This window comes from Motacilla alba, chromosome 8 (genome assembly GCF_015832195.1).
Source record: "Motacilla alba alba isolate MOTALB_02 chromosome 8, Motacilla_alba_V1.0_pri, whole genome shotgun sequence".
Classification (NCBI taxonomy): domain Eukaryota; kingdom Metazoa; phylum Chordata; class Aves; order Passeriformes; family Motacillidae; genus Motacilla; species Motacilla alba.
Genome location: NC_052023.1, coordinates 10,121,901 through 10,136,484, shown reverse-complemented (window position 1 = coordinate 10,136,484; position 14,584 = coordinate 10,121,901). Strand labels below are relative to the sequence as shown.

General features: G+C 56.8%; 2 protein-coding genes across 5 annotated transcripts in view; one reads left to right on the top strand and one right to left on the bottom strand.

Annotated features, from left to right (window-relative positions):
• DMAP1 (DNA methyltransferase 1 associated protein 1) overlaps nucleotides 1-3,555 on the top strand; it is a 29,543-nt gene extending 25,988 nt beyond the window's left edge. For all 3 annotated transcript variants that reach the window (XM_038145153.1, XM_038145152.1, XM_038145154.1), the window contains one exon: nucleotides 60-3,555. In XM_038145153.1, the coding sequence (XP_038001081.1) occupies nucleotides 60-406 (347 nt within the window). In that variant the 3' untranslated portion in view covers nucleotides 407-3,555. The remainder of the gene's footprint in view (nucleotides 1-59) is intronic.
• A 3,307-nt stretch (nucleotides 3,556-6,862) lies between these two features.
• The window catches only part of ERI3 (ERI1 exoribonuclease family member 3), a 129,706-nt gene continuing 121,984 nt past the window's right edge, over nucleotides 6,863-14,584 (bottom strand). Inside the window, exon 8 of one of the 2 annotated variants that reach the window (XM_038145157.1) lies at nucleotides 6,863-8,442. In XM_038145157.1, the coding sequence (XP_038001085.1) occupies nucleotides 8,360-8,442 (83 nt within the window). In that variant the 3' untranslated portion in view covers nucleotides 6,863-8,359. The remainder of the gene's footprint in view (nucleotides 8,443-14,584) is intronic. The other variant, XM_038145156.1, reaches the window with a different exon arrangement.

Here is a 14,584-nt window from a genome sequence, read left to right as displayed (position 1 = left end):
GATTTTTCATTGGAGGGTTGTAGGCCTGGGTGTTTACCAGGGGGTGTTTTTCTTCCTAGATCTTAACCCTATGCCCACAGAGGAGATTGTACAGATGTTCAACGAGCTGCGGAGCGACCTGGTGCTGCTGTACGAGCTGAAACAAGCCTTTGCCAACTGCGAGTACGAGCTGCAGATGCTACGGCACCGCTACGAGGCCCTGGCCAAAGCTGGGAGCATCGGCCCTCTCAGCGTGGAAGGTGCCCATCCAGATGGCCAGACAGGGCTCGGCATCGAGGAGGGCAAGGGAGATACCAAGGACCAGATCATTGATGTAGTAGGAGCACCACTGACCCCCAACTCGGTGAGAAGGAAGGTCGGGGGGGCAGAACAGGGCGCACTCAGGTCTCCGACGCAGATGCCCTGACAAGCGCTGGGGATGCTGCCCTGCTCTCCTTCCAGGCATGCGCGTCCGAGGGAGCAGAACACGCCTGTTCCCCCCCAAGTCCCAGTGCTGCTCTCTGGGCTTGTCTCCTGTGCTGGACAGTGTTCTTGGTGCTACAGGTGGGGTCAGCAGGGCTTTCTACATCCTGCATGCAGGCAGATGGCTTGGTGTGGGTGCCACTGTGGACCAAAGCGGTGAGGCTTTGGGTGATGAGAGCTTGTTCTAAGGCAGCAACAGTACAGCTGCAAACCTGAGGCATTTTCCCTCTAGACGCAGCCTCGTAAGGGTTGCTCAGCAGAGGGAAGCAGGTGGGGAAAGCAGTCTTCAGGTGATGAGACATGACCTGCCTGAGACCCTGGAGTCAAGCAGTAGCCCTGCCTGGAGCAGGAGGCTTGGGAAGGACAGAGGTGTTTGAAGAGCAAAGGAGGGTTTTTATACCCTACTTCCAGTGCCAAGAATGAAAAGCCTGGCCTAGGGCTTCTTCCAGTGCAAGCCCTGTGGCAATGTTCTGTGCATGTACCTCTGCAGGATGTGAATCACCGGCCTCTCCTCCCTGCCTCCAGGAGGGCAGGTTGCCCAGCCCCTCACCACTGCCTCAGGGCCAAGGGTAAGCCTGGGGATCAGCTGAGGCTGCTTTCCCCTCTGTGCAGTCCCCTGGCATAGCTGAGCTGAACTGCCTGATGAAAGCTGCCCATCTCCACACCGTGGCATCCCCGACGCCTCCGACGCACTGCCCCTGGTAGCGGCACAGACCTTTACTTTCTAAAATGTTTAATGTATTGCAGGATCTTGAGAACACCTTATCTGTCAACGGCAGAGGCGACACGTTAACCTGGACTTGAGTAATGTCCTATTTGATTGTGACAATGTTGAGTCGTAAGGAAGAGTTCCACTGAGACAGGTTCATGTTTGTAAAGGAGTCTTTTGAATTATTATTTTTTTTCCCTACTGCATTCAATCTGGAATCTCACCCCTCCCTCCCTGCGGTCTGGAGTGTCCTGGTTTGCAAACTCTTTGGGCTGATTTACAGTACAGTTGGTCTCCCTTGAGAACTGGCTTGTTGGGAAGGTGGGAGAGATGGTGGTGGTGGCCATACCTATAGGAGGAGGGAGCCCATGTGTGTGTTTCTGACCACATTGTTCCTCAGTGCCACCTCCTGGAATTGGAAACAAAGGCATGGGCCCAGGCAGCACAGAGAGGGTTAAACTGACCTGGTCTCTGACATATTTGAAAGAAATATAATCAAGTTAATTCACTGCAAGGCAAATTCAGTACCTAAAGGGCCCCCATGTTAAATACAGCACTGACCTTTACCGGCTGATTACACAAAGACGACACAATTAGATTAGTCCAAGACAAAAGGTCAAGCACATTCACACTGTGACCATTTTTTGCTACCTTTGGGGGGGGGGGGGGAGAATTACATCCCAGCTGGAGGGGTATTTTGGAGAGGAAGAGAATGGGGCTGCTGTGCCATGTTCTGCCTGGTTCAGATATGTTTGGAGAGTCAGGCAGGGCCTGGCAGTGTGCTTGCCCTGAGCCTTTCTACGGTTGTTGGGCTATGTGGTGATGGGAGAAAGAGATGAACACCCTGCAGCCCAGAGCCAGCTTTTCCCAAGATAGGCTGAGCTGGGTAGAGGTCATGTCCTGGAGATCCTCCTTGCCCTGCCCAGAGCTGGCAGATGCAGCTCCAGTGCCTCTTGTCCAGCATCATGGCTGAAATTTGCCTCTGGAAGATGGTTTGGCTTGGTCAGTGCTAAGGGGGATGGCTGGTGGGTGCATGCATGTGTCCCCACGCTGCACAGGGATGGCCCCAAGGTGTCCCAGGCCATGGTGGGGACAGCAGGGCCAGGACATGGTGCTGAGGAAGCAGCCTGTGGAAGCACAGCGGAGCTTTTTGATGGCCGTTCCTTCCCTTGCCTCCTGCAGCTGTGGGTGCTTGGCCATGACACCTGCCCTTGTCCTGCTGCAGGGATTTAACCCTGCCATGCCAGCCTTGAACTTCCATGTTCAAGTGTGTGCTTTGCCACTGAGCTGCCAGGGCCTTTGGGGAAATAATTTAATCTCCCTCCTTCAAATTCCTCTGAGTTGGAGAATCCCTTGGTGCTGTCTAGCACTGCCTGTCCATGGCACTCTACATGTTGGATTAAGCATGGATTAGTTCAGCCTCCAAACCAGCTGCTCCCCTGAAGCCAGATTTGTTTCCCTGGAGAGAAGTACCTTGCTCCATATGTTGGAGGGAGTGAGTGGCAAAGCCAGGAATAGGACTAGGAGTCCTGACTCCTGAGCACTGCCTGGCATGTCTGGATTCCTTTCCAGGAATTGGAATGAATGGGCAAAGGCACACCAGGGTCTTTCGAGATACTGGTTTTGTCAGCAGCTGTCTGCCACCACCCTGCTTGGCCAGCAGTGGGGATGGGGGACGTGTCAGCAGGTGCGTTAGCCAGGCTGGGAGAGGCATCTGTCTCAGAGCCCATGGAGCAGTGGGAAGCCTGCTGCTGTCCTGCCCTGCTGTGTCCACCAGTTTTCTTCTACCCTGGTACCTGTCCATGCTCTCCCAGGGACTGCAGTGCCCATTGCTGACCATTAAAGCTGAGCTGGGATCCCCCCAGTGCTGTTTGAGGCTGACCCCAGTAGGGACTTTACTCGGGGCCTTTGGGAGGTGAAAGGTGAGCCGAACTCGGAACAAATTAGTTCCAAGCAGAAGTTCAGCCAGTTACTCCAGATTGGATCCTTTGATTTCCGCAACTCAGACTCCACTCAGTGATCTGTAATGAGTGACTCTCAGAAATCCTCACATTGCAGCACTTTGTTCCTGAGCTCACAAGTCAGCCCATTAATGGGTAAAGGAAAGGACCTTGAGTCTAAGAAGTCTCGGGTTCAGAGTCAGAATTATTTGACTTTTAAGCTTCCTTTATCTGAACTCCTGCTGACTTCTTGTTTTCTGAGCCTGTTTGAAAGCTAGAAGTTACATTGTTAAGATCAAACATTCTCTCTTTCCAGATGGAGTTACAATATCTGTCTTTTATATATATATATTTTAATATATATAGTGTATATATACCAGGGTGTATATATATTCTTCTCTTTTTTTTAATCGTTCTTTCCATTAAAAGAAACTAGACTTGTAAGCTCTTGTAAATTATAATGTAAAACATTTTTTTTAACCAGACAGTTCCCAATTTTGCCCGAGGCAACTGGAATAGCTGTGCCACGGAAGGCAATAGGAAGGTGATTAATATGAATTTGTGACATATTTGAAAGATGGGTCTTTTGCCATATAAAGATTATCAAACACATGTGCTCTTCCCCATTAATTCTGCAGCCCTCCCAGGAAAGCCACAAAGCCCAGCTCCTTTGTTTCCAGGGTGGGTTTTTGTTTTTTTAAATGTACCTTTCGGTCCCCTTGATTACCCTGTATTTGATTTTTATAGGGCATCTGCTCACTCTGCTGTGCGGGTTCTCTGGCCCTTTTATTTCCCCGTTAATCGGATCCCACGAAGGCAGCGGTGCCAGGGCCTCTGATGAAATCCGTGTGTGTGTTGTATTTAACTTTCAGCCGTGCAAATTCCATGCTCTGTTTGCCGTCTGCCCGGCGGGAACCGGGGGCCGCTTCCCGCCAGGGGAGGCAGCGGGGCCTCCCACGACGTGCTGTGCCATGGGGAGCAGACGGGAGCAGGGATGGGCAGGCCCGGCTCCTTCCGGCTCCCCGCTGCCTTGTCCGTCCCCTGGGCGCTCGTGGGCTGGGGCAGTGGCTCTGCAGGCCTCGGGAACAGGGGAGGGCTGCGGGGCTGGGCACAGCAGGCTGCAGTTCCTGTGCCGGTGCAGCGCTGGCCTGTGCCACTGCCTGCCGTGCCCTGTGCCGCGGGGACCCGGGGCTCTGGCACCTCGTGTCCCTGCAGCAGCCCGCACACGGGTACCTGGTAGCTGTGCCGTGCCTGGGGCACCAGGCACAGAGCCCAGCTCCGGGTGCTGGCCCTGCCACGGCTGTGGGCATGGCACAGTCTCACTGCAGTGCAGTGATGGGGCTGGGGAAGGTCCCACTTGGTGACAATGGCCCTGGCTTTCCTAGGGCTGGATGCAGCCCTGAACCTTCTCTGTGGAGTTCCCTGGAGCTTGCCAGCCTCATTTGGGTGTATTGGGGTGCACTGCCCAGAAAAGGGCTGGGTTTTTTGAGGAGCTCTGGGTTTTCTGTCAGCCTCCTGATCTTCCTCTGGGCCACATCACAGCAGGTCTGGATGGCAGAGGAGCATTTCCAGGCTCTGCTCTGTCCCATGTCAAGCATCCCTGGCACAGCTGCCCATAGCACAGAGCTGTTCTGCCCCTCTCTGAGTCCTGCTCCCTAGGGCTTGGTGCATGCTGGCTTGCTTGGTCAGGGCTCCTGGGGCCACTGAGTTCTTGCAGAGCTCAGCCCCTTCCTTCTGACTGTCCTAAAGCCCTGTTCATGTCAGGGAGGTAACATCCCCTGTGAGGGTGCCATCTGACCCCCTTGTCACTGCTGGATTAGCTCTGTCCCTCCTGTCATGCAAAGACCTGGCTCTGCCTTCAGCCAGGCAGTGTAGTCCATTTGGCACTGCCTGGAGTGATGCTGAAGCCCTGGGGCTCCAAGACAGGTGGATGTGTTTGCCACAACCCAGGTGCTCCCACTGCTGTTCCTTTTTTTCTTTCCTGTCTCCCTTTTGGAGCCGAGGAAGTGAAGGGAGTTGGCCTCCAACTCCTTCTCCACCAAGAGGGTGAAGAAGCCATGAGCACTCTGCAGGGTGAGGAGGTGCGGGGGCAGTGCTGGCTGTCCTGGAGCCCCTAGGGACAGCTGGCTGCTTCCAGCCATGGGAGAGGCCAGGGGCCTTGCTGGGACAAACGCTGCAGCGCTCCAGAGAAAAGTGGGAGCTATCCCCTGTCCAGTGCCATTGTCCTGACCCCATCTGACCTCTGGAGCAGTGCAGCCTCCAGGCACTTGTAGCAGGTGCTGGAGAGCTGCCAAAGGGATGTGGAAAGCTCTGCCCGAGGCCACCCATGGCTGCCCTGCGGCCTCTGGCCCTGGTGCATGAAGCTCTCTCGCCCCTGTCCCGGGCAGGCTGGGTGCCACTGGCCCTGTTGGGAGCTGCTGGCTGTCCCTGAGCCCATCTGTCTCAGTCACCAGGTGACAGCTGGAGTCACTGCAGCCCCTGCTGCCTTTGAGGCTACCGTGTCCTGAGCCAGGCTGTCCTGTGCTGCCCACATCAGGCTGGAGAGCTCCTTCCAGCATCCCACCCTTGTGCAGCTGCTCTCTTCCAGTAACTCTTGCGTGCCCAACACCTGCAAGAGCTGCCTTGCCTGCGCAAGGGGCTGCCCCTGCTGGAAACACTTGTGTTGTCCCCAGCTGTCAGTAGAGCTCCTCCTCCTGCTGCCCCGCCCAAGGCTTCAGTCTGTGGTGGGAGGGGTCCCTGGTTCCTGCATCTCACCTTCTGCAGGGCCTTGGAGGGGCTGAGGCATCACAGTGGGAGCCTGGGTTTATGGGCTGCCCACTGTGGGCACTGGTGGCCCTGGCTGTGGGCCCTGCTCTGGGCTGATGCCCATCTGCCCACCCTGTGTCCCCTATGCCTGCCTTCCCAGTGTAACTTGCCATCATCGATCCACCGTGACAATGTCCTCTGAGTCGCATTCTCGCCTGCAGGAGTAGAGGGCAAAGGCCAAGTTCTTAGTTTTCATAAAAAACTAATTAGATGACTCCCATCGAAAAAGGATCAATAAAGCTGATCGGGGGCTGCACGGATGGAACTGGTGAAACCCCTGTGACCTTTGCATGGAGCAAGTGGGCTGGACTGCCCCTGCCCTCTGGGAGCTGCCCACTCGGTGCTGGCTGGATACTTGCATCGCTGTCACCCAGTGGCACTCTGGCACAGGGCAGGTCCCTTGGGCACCTGGATGCAGTGGTGGTTCCTGCACAGCTGGGTATGGCTCCTGCACCCCGTAGCGTTGCACTTGTGGGGCAGAGCAGGTGCCCCAGGGCCCAGCAGAGCCACGCTGGCTCCGTTCTGTAGCCAAGATGCTCCAAATGCAGTGGCACCTGTGTGGGTAGGGTGTGCCAGGCTGCAGAGTGGGGTTACAGGTGCCAGTGGGATGTAGTGGTGGCCGTCACCCTGCACTGGGCAGAAAACTCTGTGGGGTGCACCCGTGGGTAAGGCCCAGCTGTGATGGGCTGGTGGGATCCTCAGGGCAGAGCTGCCTCAGGGCACAAGCAAACCCGAGGTGGTGGTGGTGCTGGAGCCCACCCACAGTGCCCATGCTGGAGAGTGGGGCAGTGCTCCCAGCAGCGGGGAACCTTGACTGTCCTTTCCCAGCCAAAACCCTTGCCTTTTATGGGGAGCATGGATGTGCCATACTCCAGGGAGCACCCTACTCCCACATATCCAGGTGGTACTCCCCTCCCTCTGCCCCCCACACAAACTTGCACATGCATGGGCACAGCCCGGGCTTCTTTACCCCCAAACTTTATTCATGTGGCACATTTACAGCAAGGATTGGAATAACTAGACAATGAAAATGCTGGGGTTGCATTATCGGTTGGTTTAACTGGAACACCACACACCATGCAGTCATGTACCGCCAAGTTCAGTGCCTGTATTGCCCTTCTGGCTGCCGTCACCGGCTTCGCTCCAGGCCATGCATGCACGGCCCTGGGGCTGCAGCCTCCCTGCAGGTCAGTGCCCGGACGAGGGCTCCGTTCAGCAGGGTCCTGGGGCCGGGTGACACTGAGAGGACACGCGCCCTCAGCTCCCCCCACGGCTCCCCCCAACCGCCCTGGCCAGCCGGGAGCCCACCCAGCCGGAGGGGATGTGCTCGGCAACTCTCTCAGGCAACAAGCCAGCTGCTGCTGAGCGTCCGCGGGGACCTGTGAGGGGCGCAGCACGCGGGGGGCTGAGCCTCAGCTCGGAACCGAGGGAGGTTGGTGGGGAGCGCGCTCAGGGGCCTGGGGCAATTTGCAGCTCCCCTGCTCGGGTACCTGTGGGCCGGGGGCCAGCGCGCGCTGGCACGTCCACCACCGGACACGGACGCGGTGCTGTGGCGGGCCTGTCCCCATGGAGCTGGAATTGATCGGCAGGGACGAGGCAGGGCTGGGCATCCCACCCAGCCCCGCAAGAGGCACGAGCAGACGGAACGGGGATGGGACGGGGCTCCGTGCGGACACTGTCACCTCCCTCCTGCCGCCCGCCTGTCCGCTGGGCCCCTGCCTCACTGAAGGGAGCCCTCCGGGACCCTGCAGCCCACGGTGGGACTGCCAGGGGCTCTGCAGCGGAGAATACAGGCACTTCACCTTGAACATAAAGAGACGGATCGCGTTTGTCACATACAGGAGTCAGAGAGGGGTTAGTGTTGACTCAAAAAGGGGAAAAGGCGCTCAGGGGAGAGGCGGGGGGGAGCTGGCGGGGAGGGCGAGGGGCCGTCTCGACACACTGAGCCTCCGTGAGCGCTGCCCGAGTGCAGGCACACGCCGGCATCGCTGCAGCAGCTGTTGAGGCCCGAAAACATAAAACCAGAGAAGAGAAAGAAGAAGGGAAGGTGGGTATGGCCCATGCCAGGGTGGAGACGGGGAATGCTCTGGCTACGGGGTGGGAGAGGGAGGACGGGGTGGGATATGGAGGGAGGGACAGAAATCAGGAGCCAAAGAAAAAGAACGAACTACAAGTCTAAAATGTGGTGCAAGCGCCCTACGCGGCTGTCCGCTAGCATGGCATAATGTCCGGAGCAGCCCAGAGAGGGAGTCACATCAGGTCTACACAGATTTGCCTTCCCATATATACAACCTCTACTGGAGTTAACAGCTGAAATTGAGATTTTTTTTTTGTGTCGGTTCCTCTGGCCTCGGTTGCCGGGGTTTTTTTTAATGCTGGAGCCCGTCCTCCCCGCCTCGCCGGCACCGGGCACATGCAGCCCTTGCCTGGCTTGCCTCGGGGATCAAAAAGGTTTGGAGGTCTGCTTGAAGATGAAGCCTCTATGGGCCAGTGTCTTCATGATGTTGGCAATGTTCTTGCAGTCATCTAAGGAGAAAGCACAGAGATACTGGGTTAGAGGCATGATCCAAACAAGAGCTGCTGGAGCAAGTTCTGAATCCCATGCCGGGCCTGTGTCCTCACCAGTCCAGGCACTCTGTCCCAAGGACCTTGCAGTGATGTGGTGTGATTGCAGCATTCCCAGTCCCAGCATCAGCCACCTGCATCACAGAATGATCCAGTGCTGCGCTCAGATGGATCCATGCCCTGGACCTAAAGGTCGGGGTCATCCACGTCCCCACTGGAGCCAGCACGTGGTGCCTCCCTATGCTCACCGACCAGAGTGTGACAAGTGGCAGGTGGCTGGGATGGCAAGCCACAGCCACTCCTGGTGCCGGGCCATGGCAGAGCAGCAAGATGGGAAAGGGGAAGGCTCTGGTGTTATTTACCTGGGACTAAACTCAGGCACCAGGCACCGTTTGCTAAAATAGAAGCTGGGCTTAAATTGATTCCTAGTGTCTATATTTCATGTTGAAAATTGGCTTGTAAATCCATGTTTTGATCTATGAGGGCCGTCTCCTTAAGAAAAAGCAAGAGTAAATGTGTAATTTCTCCCTTGACAGCACACGGCGCAGAGGCGATCCTTCTTCCCGCTCCCCTCCGTTTCGGGACAGCTCCACTCGTTCCGATTACCACTCTTTCTTCCTCGCCCCACGCCTTGATGTCTCCATTTCATTACTGCCCGCCCATTTATCAAGCTGTTACCGTAAGGGTGACTTTGCCCACTTGCGTGTGGCAGCGGGGCCTGGCTGACACGGGGAGAGGGTGCCCCGGGAGGGGGGTGCAGGCAAGGCCCCCCTCTCCCCGCCGCTGCTCGATGGATGTTGTGGTGGAGGGAAGGCTGCATCATTACTGATGTGTAAATGATAAAGAAGCCTCCACATCCATCTCCCAACTGTAAATCCAGGGAGTGCTTTATAATCAAGCTACAGCGATAATAATGTGAAATTAGGTCTCTCTATCAACGGGAGGAGGCCTTTTAATCACAGCTTAAAGGGTGCAAACGCTGTTTATCATAATTGAACTGTATCCGGGCTAATTGTGGCCATATTTCACTGTCTAGGAGACAGCAGGCTGCCTGCTGACAGTGCCGCGTGCCGGATTGAGGGCCCCCCGCAGCCGGGCAGCACTGTCCTGCTGCCAGGCACCTGCCTGCAGGGACGGGGCTGCCTGGCCTCCTGGATGCTCCCTGCCACACCAGCAGCACCGCCCAGCCCCGCTGTGCCCAGTGACCCGCTGGCAAAGCCATCTCCTGTCCCCCCAGCGTCTGTTGGAGGTTCAGGACTTTCCCCATGCACAGCTCCCCGAGGGGCTGCCATGAGCTGTCGGGGACCCTCCTGGCTGATGGCTGGCAGCGAAAGAGGTAACGTCCCCATCAGTGCCACGTGCCTTTGGAGTGTCCCCTGAGACCCTCTCGTGGCACCCCTTCCTGTCACTCGTGTGCCAGACAGGGGACAGCAGCTGGGCATGAGGACAGCCCAACAAAGGAGGGGTTCCCCAGCCCCCTGGCTGGCATGGGGGCAGAGGTGAGCCCATCTCTCTGTGCCTTTGTCCTCTCTGCTGCCCAAGGTGACACTGATGGCTGCATAAGGCCTCTGGAGGTGACAGGTGTCCTGCCCAGCCATGCCACAATGCCACCTCCTGCTGCTGTCACTTGTTCCCATGCAAGCTATCCCCTCACTGTCCTTAGGATCACCTGCTCCATCTCATCCCCCAGACAACTGAGCCTCTTGGAAAACCCTCAGCCCTTGGAGCCAGCTGCCAGTGGGATCTAACAGGGTAACAGTGGCTTGAAAGCTGGGGAAATGGAGGTAAGAGGAGTGCAACTGCCTGTAGCCAAAGTACCCCTACCCAGCCAGCCCTGGCCTGGTACCCCTAAAAAGTAACAGCAAAGCAAATCCTGGAGCTGTGGTTGGTGGGTGACAAGTGAGCAGTTTGGATGTGAAAGCACAACCCCAGGTGTCCCACTGCCAACCTCACAGCCTTCAGCCTTGCCCCAAGCTGGAGTGGGCACTGGGGCTTGACTTGCTCCATATGGCTGAGGGGGAACTGCACAGAGACCCGGGCAGCTGCCAGACAGGCAGCGAGACCCCATGGCACTTCCTGGGACTCCCAAGCTGGTCCCTGGGGACACCGTCTGTGACTGCTGTCTGCTTCCTGCACCCCATATTTGTCTCCCCAAAACCCCAGTGTGCTCTGTGTGCCAGATGCCAGCGCTGGGAGACACCCTGAACTCTGCCACTGTTGGCTCAATGCCATCCACATGCCCATGCCACCAGTGCTGTCCTTGCTGTCCCAAACGATGCCACGGCCCCTGGCAGTGAGTGTGCCAAGCTCGTCATACATCATTTAGTGAGACTCATTCCAAATCAGCGCTAAGGTAAACACGCTTATTATAATTATCCATGTAAAAAAAAATCAACAACAGCAGAACAACTTTCTAATATGCAATTACAGCCATCTATTGATTTTACAATGTAATCCGCTCCGATTGATTTAATAACACAATTATAGGCTGGCTCTCGGGATATTAGAGTGGGAGATTTTCATAAACTCCAAAGCAAAAAACTAAGCGGCTTTTAAAACAACACAGTCAGATGGCTGTTTGGGGAATTATTAACAATATGAAATCCTCTAAATCTGGCCGTCGTTACCTTGTGAAAGGAATTTCTATTACAAAAATGGCAATTGACAGCCTAAGAGAGCGCGACCGGGATTGCTCTGCTGCTTTTCAGTGCTTAATCCGATGCAGAGGTGACCACGGGGCAGGGGACAAGCAGAGTCCGAGGCTGGCAGGAGGGCACAGGCAGCCCTGCCCACGCTGTAGCCCCCACCCACCCCAGCTCTCCCTGGGGGGCACATGGCTGTGGCGGTGCTGCCCCGGCACCCAGGCTGGCACCCACCAACCTGTCCCGTCTGGTGCCCCCACCTGGGGCCGGGGAGGCTGGCAGGTTGCGGAGCCCCCCCAGCTTGATCCCCATGCTGGCACACTCTGTGTCCCAGCCCCAGACACCTCCAGGGGCCTGAGGGGTGCCCAGCTGTGTCCCAAGGCTGAGCAGGGCGATGGGGTGAAGGTGGTCCCACGCTGATGGCCAGCATGGCTCTGCACAGGCGCACACATGCACGCGCGCCCCCGCTCTCCTCCCGCTCACTCCCTCAATGTATTCCCGACTTTATGGGCACATTTTTCTTGTCAAGCTGACAGGGTTGCTAAGTGGATTTCTCCCTGATATGCGGACGGATTATCACATTACTCCAATGTCCTACACAAACATATTACTTTATATTCAATAGCCCTAATGAATATAAACTGCTTTTTCTTTTTTTTGGGGTGGGGGGTAATCTATAGATTTTTAATGAGGGCACTATTAACTCCCTCCTCTTTAAAACAGACTTAGGTGCAGCCTCTGAGTAGAAAATCAATGGTGTTATTGTAGGAATATTGTATATTGATATTGTAATAATAAGATGCAATTGATTTAGGGGTGTTGTGCTGTGTGTGTGAAAGGGGTGAGCCCGGGGTTATCATGCAAACAGAGCAGTGGCTCTGCCCTGCCTCCCTGCCCCTCACCTTGCTATGCTGCTTCCAAGCATTGCCCTATGTCCCCGTGCAGTGGCCCAGGATGGCTGGGGCTGAGCTTGCCCTGAGGTGCTGGGTTCCAGGGCTGGCTACCTCTGGGACTCTCCTTTGGTCCAGCTGCCAGTGCAGTGTGGGGTAATGTGACACCCCAGCCTCCACTCGCCCTGGCTGGCTTAGCCCACCAGGTTTTAACCCTCCTGCCCCTGTGTTTCACCATTACCCGCTGTGACACCACACTGGCCCAACACCCTCATTTCAGCCCTCTCCATGTCCTGCCAAGCTCTCGCTGCAGTGACAGCCAAGGACAGCGACACGTGCAGGCGCATGGGGCAGCAGGACACTCTCCGAAGTTTAGGCTGGAGTTTGTGGCCGTTCAGCATCACTGGCTGCCTTGTCATTGGAGAGGCACAGACGTTCCCATTGCACTCCTCTGCTGAGATGGAGCCGGAATGCCCCCTGCCCATGGCACCGGGCTGACTGCCTGGTGTGTGCCCTCCCACCAGCCACTGCACGGCAGCACTGCCGTGAACCCAGCACGAGCTCAAGGATTCCATCAGCAGGAGTCTGTGCTGCTGGATCGGGCTGCCAGGAGCAGCAACGCTCACTCCGGGAGAAGATCACCTCCACACCCAGCCCAGGCACTGGGGAGAAGGGTAGGGGCTATGTGTGCTGCCCTGCCAGCATTTCTTCCACCTCTCCCACCTCCCCACAGGAACAAACCACACAGACACCTCCGCCACGGGGGCTCAGCGCTGCTGCAACCGCCGTGCACTGGGCCGAGACGCTTCCGGAGCACGGAGGGAGCTTTTTCATCCCAGCAGCTGCCCCGGGGGGCTGTGGGTGGTCAGGGACTGCAGGGCCCCCCCAAACGTGCTCATTTGGAGGCACCCCCACTGCACCTGTGCTATGGCCGGGAAGACGGATCACCCCCGGCCCGAGCTGAGCAGGTCCATATTTAAACTGTCCCCATGCTTTATGGGCTGTACCAGAACTGATGCTCAGGCGCCGAGGGGCCATTTGTCAATGTTCTAATGGCAGATTACTGTTAATGAATAATATCACCGCTGCCTTTGTATAACAGCTCTCTGCAAAGCGGAAACAGGCCCACCCGGCCACCGCCACCCGGAGCGTCCCCACCGCCACCCCTGGGTGACAGCAGGTGGCCCTGTGAGCTGTGGCAGCTGTACGGACCTCAGAGATCTCATGAAGTCTGGCACTGCTGCTGGCGTCCCCAGCAATCATGACTTGAGCACGGGGTGCTGTGTCCCCGCAGTGGGCTGTGCTGCTCCCTGTGAGCAGGAATGTCGCTGTCAGGGCAGGGAGTGACAGCATTTTCTCAGCACAAAGAGCCAGGCTCTTGTGTCATTCACTGTGTCCACACTGGAGCTGGGGGAAGTTTGTGTCTGATCTGAATCCATCCCCACCGCGACATGCTGGGCAAGATGGGGACACCAGGATGCCCACACAGTGGCGACAAGGATGTGTCAGAACCAAGTGCTCCCGGCTCCCAGGGATCCACAGGGATGCCAGGGATGGTCCTGCCGAGCTGCTCCCAAATTAATGGCCTCATAATCCAGCGCATGGGGCAAGGGGCTGTGCGTGTCCCGCACAGCCGGCAGGTATATTAGGTGGAGCTGACAGCGACGTGCAGAATATTAAGAATAACTTACCTCATTATCTGCAATTACGTTACTGCCACACACCTCATTTCTTCATGAAGAAAAGAAAATTAGTTTTATATTGACTTCATCCCAGTGCCTCCCTGCCTGCCCCACCACAGAGCGCCCGCACAGGCTCTGAAGAGCGGCTGGACACAATTCATACTCATCCTCCCTCAACCTGTGTCTGTCCCAGAGGGACATGATGCCTGTCCCACTCCCTGCACACTGGGGTCAGCAAGACCTCCAAATCCAGTTTACCCCAGCAGGGACACTGGAGCAGGGAGGGCCCATCTCTGGCAGCTCCCAGATCAGTAGGAAGCGCAGCAAAAGGTAACCAGTCTTGACCATCAACCTGCTGCCTTGGGCACTTTCTTTCTGCCACCCAGGCTGGTCACAGTCACCCTGTGGAAGACAGGATGCTTCCTCCCATCCTCTGCACTGGGAACCACTCTTCCCATCATGCACCCACCATGCTGGCCCCCTGCCCGGGCAGAGCTGGGGGGCTGTGGCCTCTGCACGGCAAGACACCCAGCTGCCGAGACACCTTCCTATCCAGTGCCCACAGGCTGCTGGATAGCCTGGCACAGGCGATGTCACGTGGGCAAACCATGACAGCTGGGGCATCCCTGCTGGGGGGAATGGGCCGCAGGGGCTGACCTTGCAATGTTCCCAACAACTCCTGGGGCCCATGAGCCCAAAGGGCACCAATGTTGCTGGGGCCAAGCGTGACCCAGGCTGTGCAGAGACCTCAGCTTGTCCTTCAGCCTCTGTGCCTGTTCCTGCACGTGCAGCATCCCTGGCTGGCAGCCTTCCATGAGCAAACAAAGCGAATGCTGCCATTACCCTGCTCCTGGCTGTGGCCACTCACCGTCCAGGAGAGAAGGGGAGC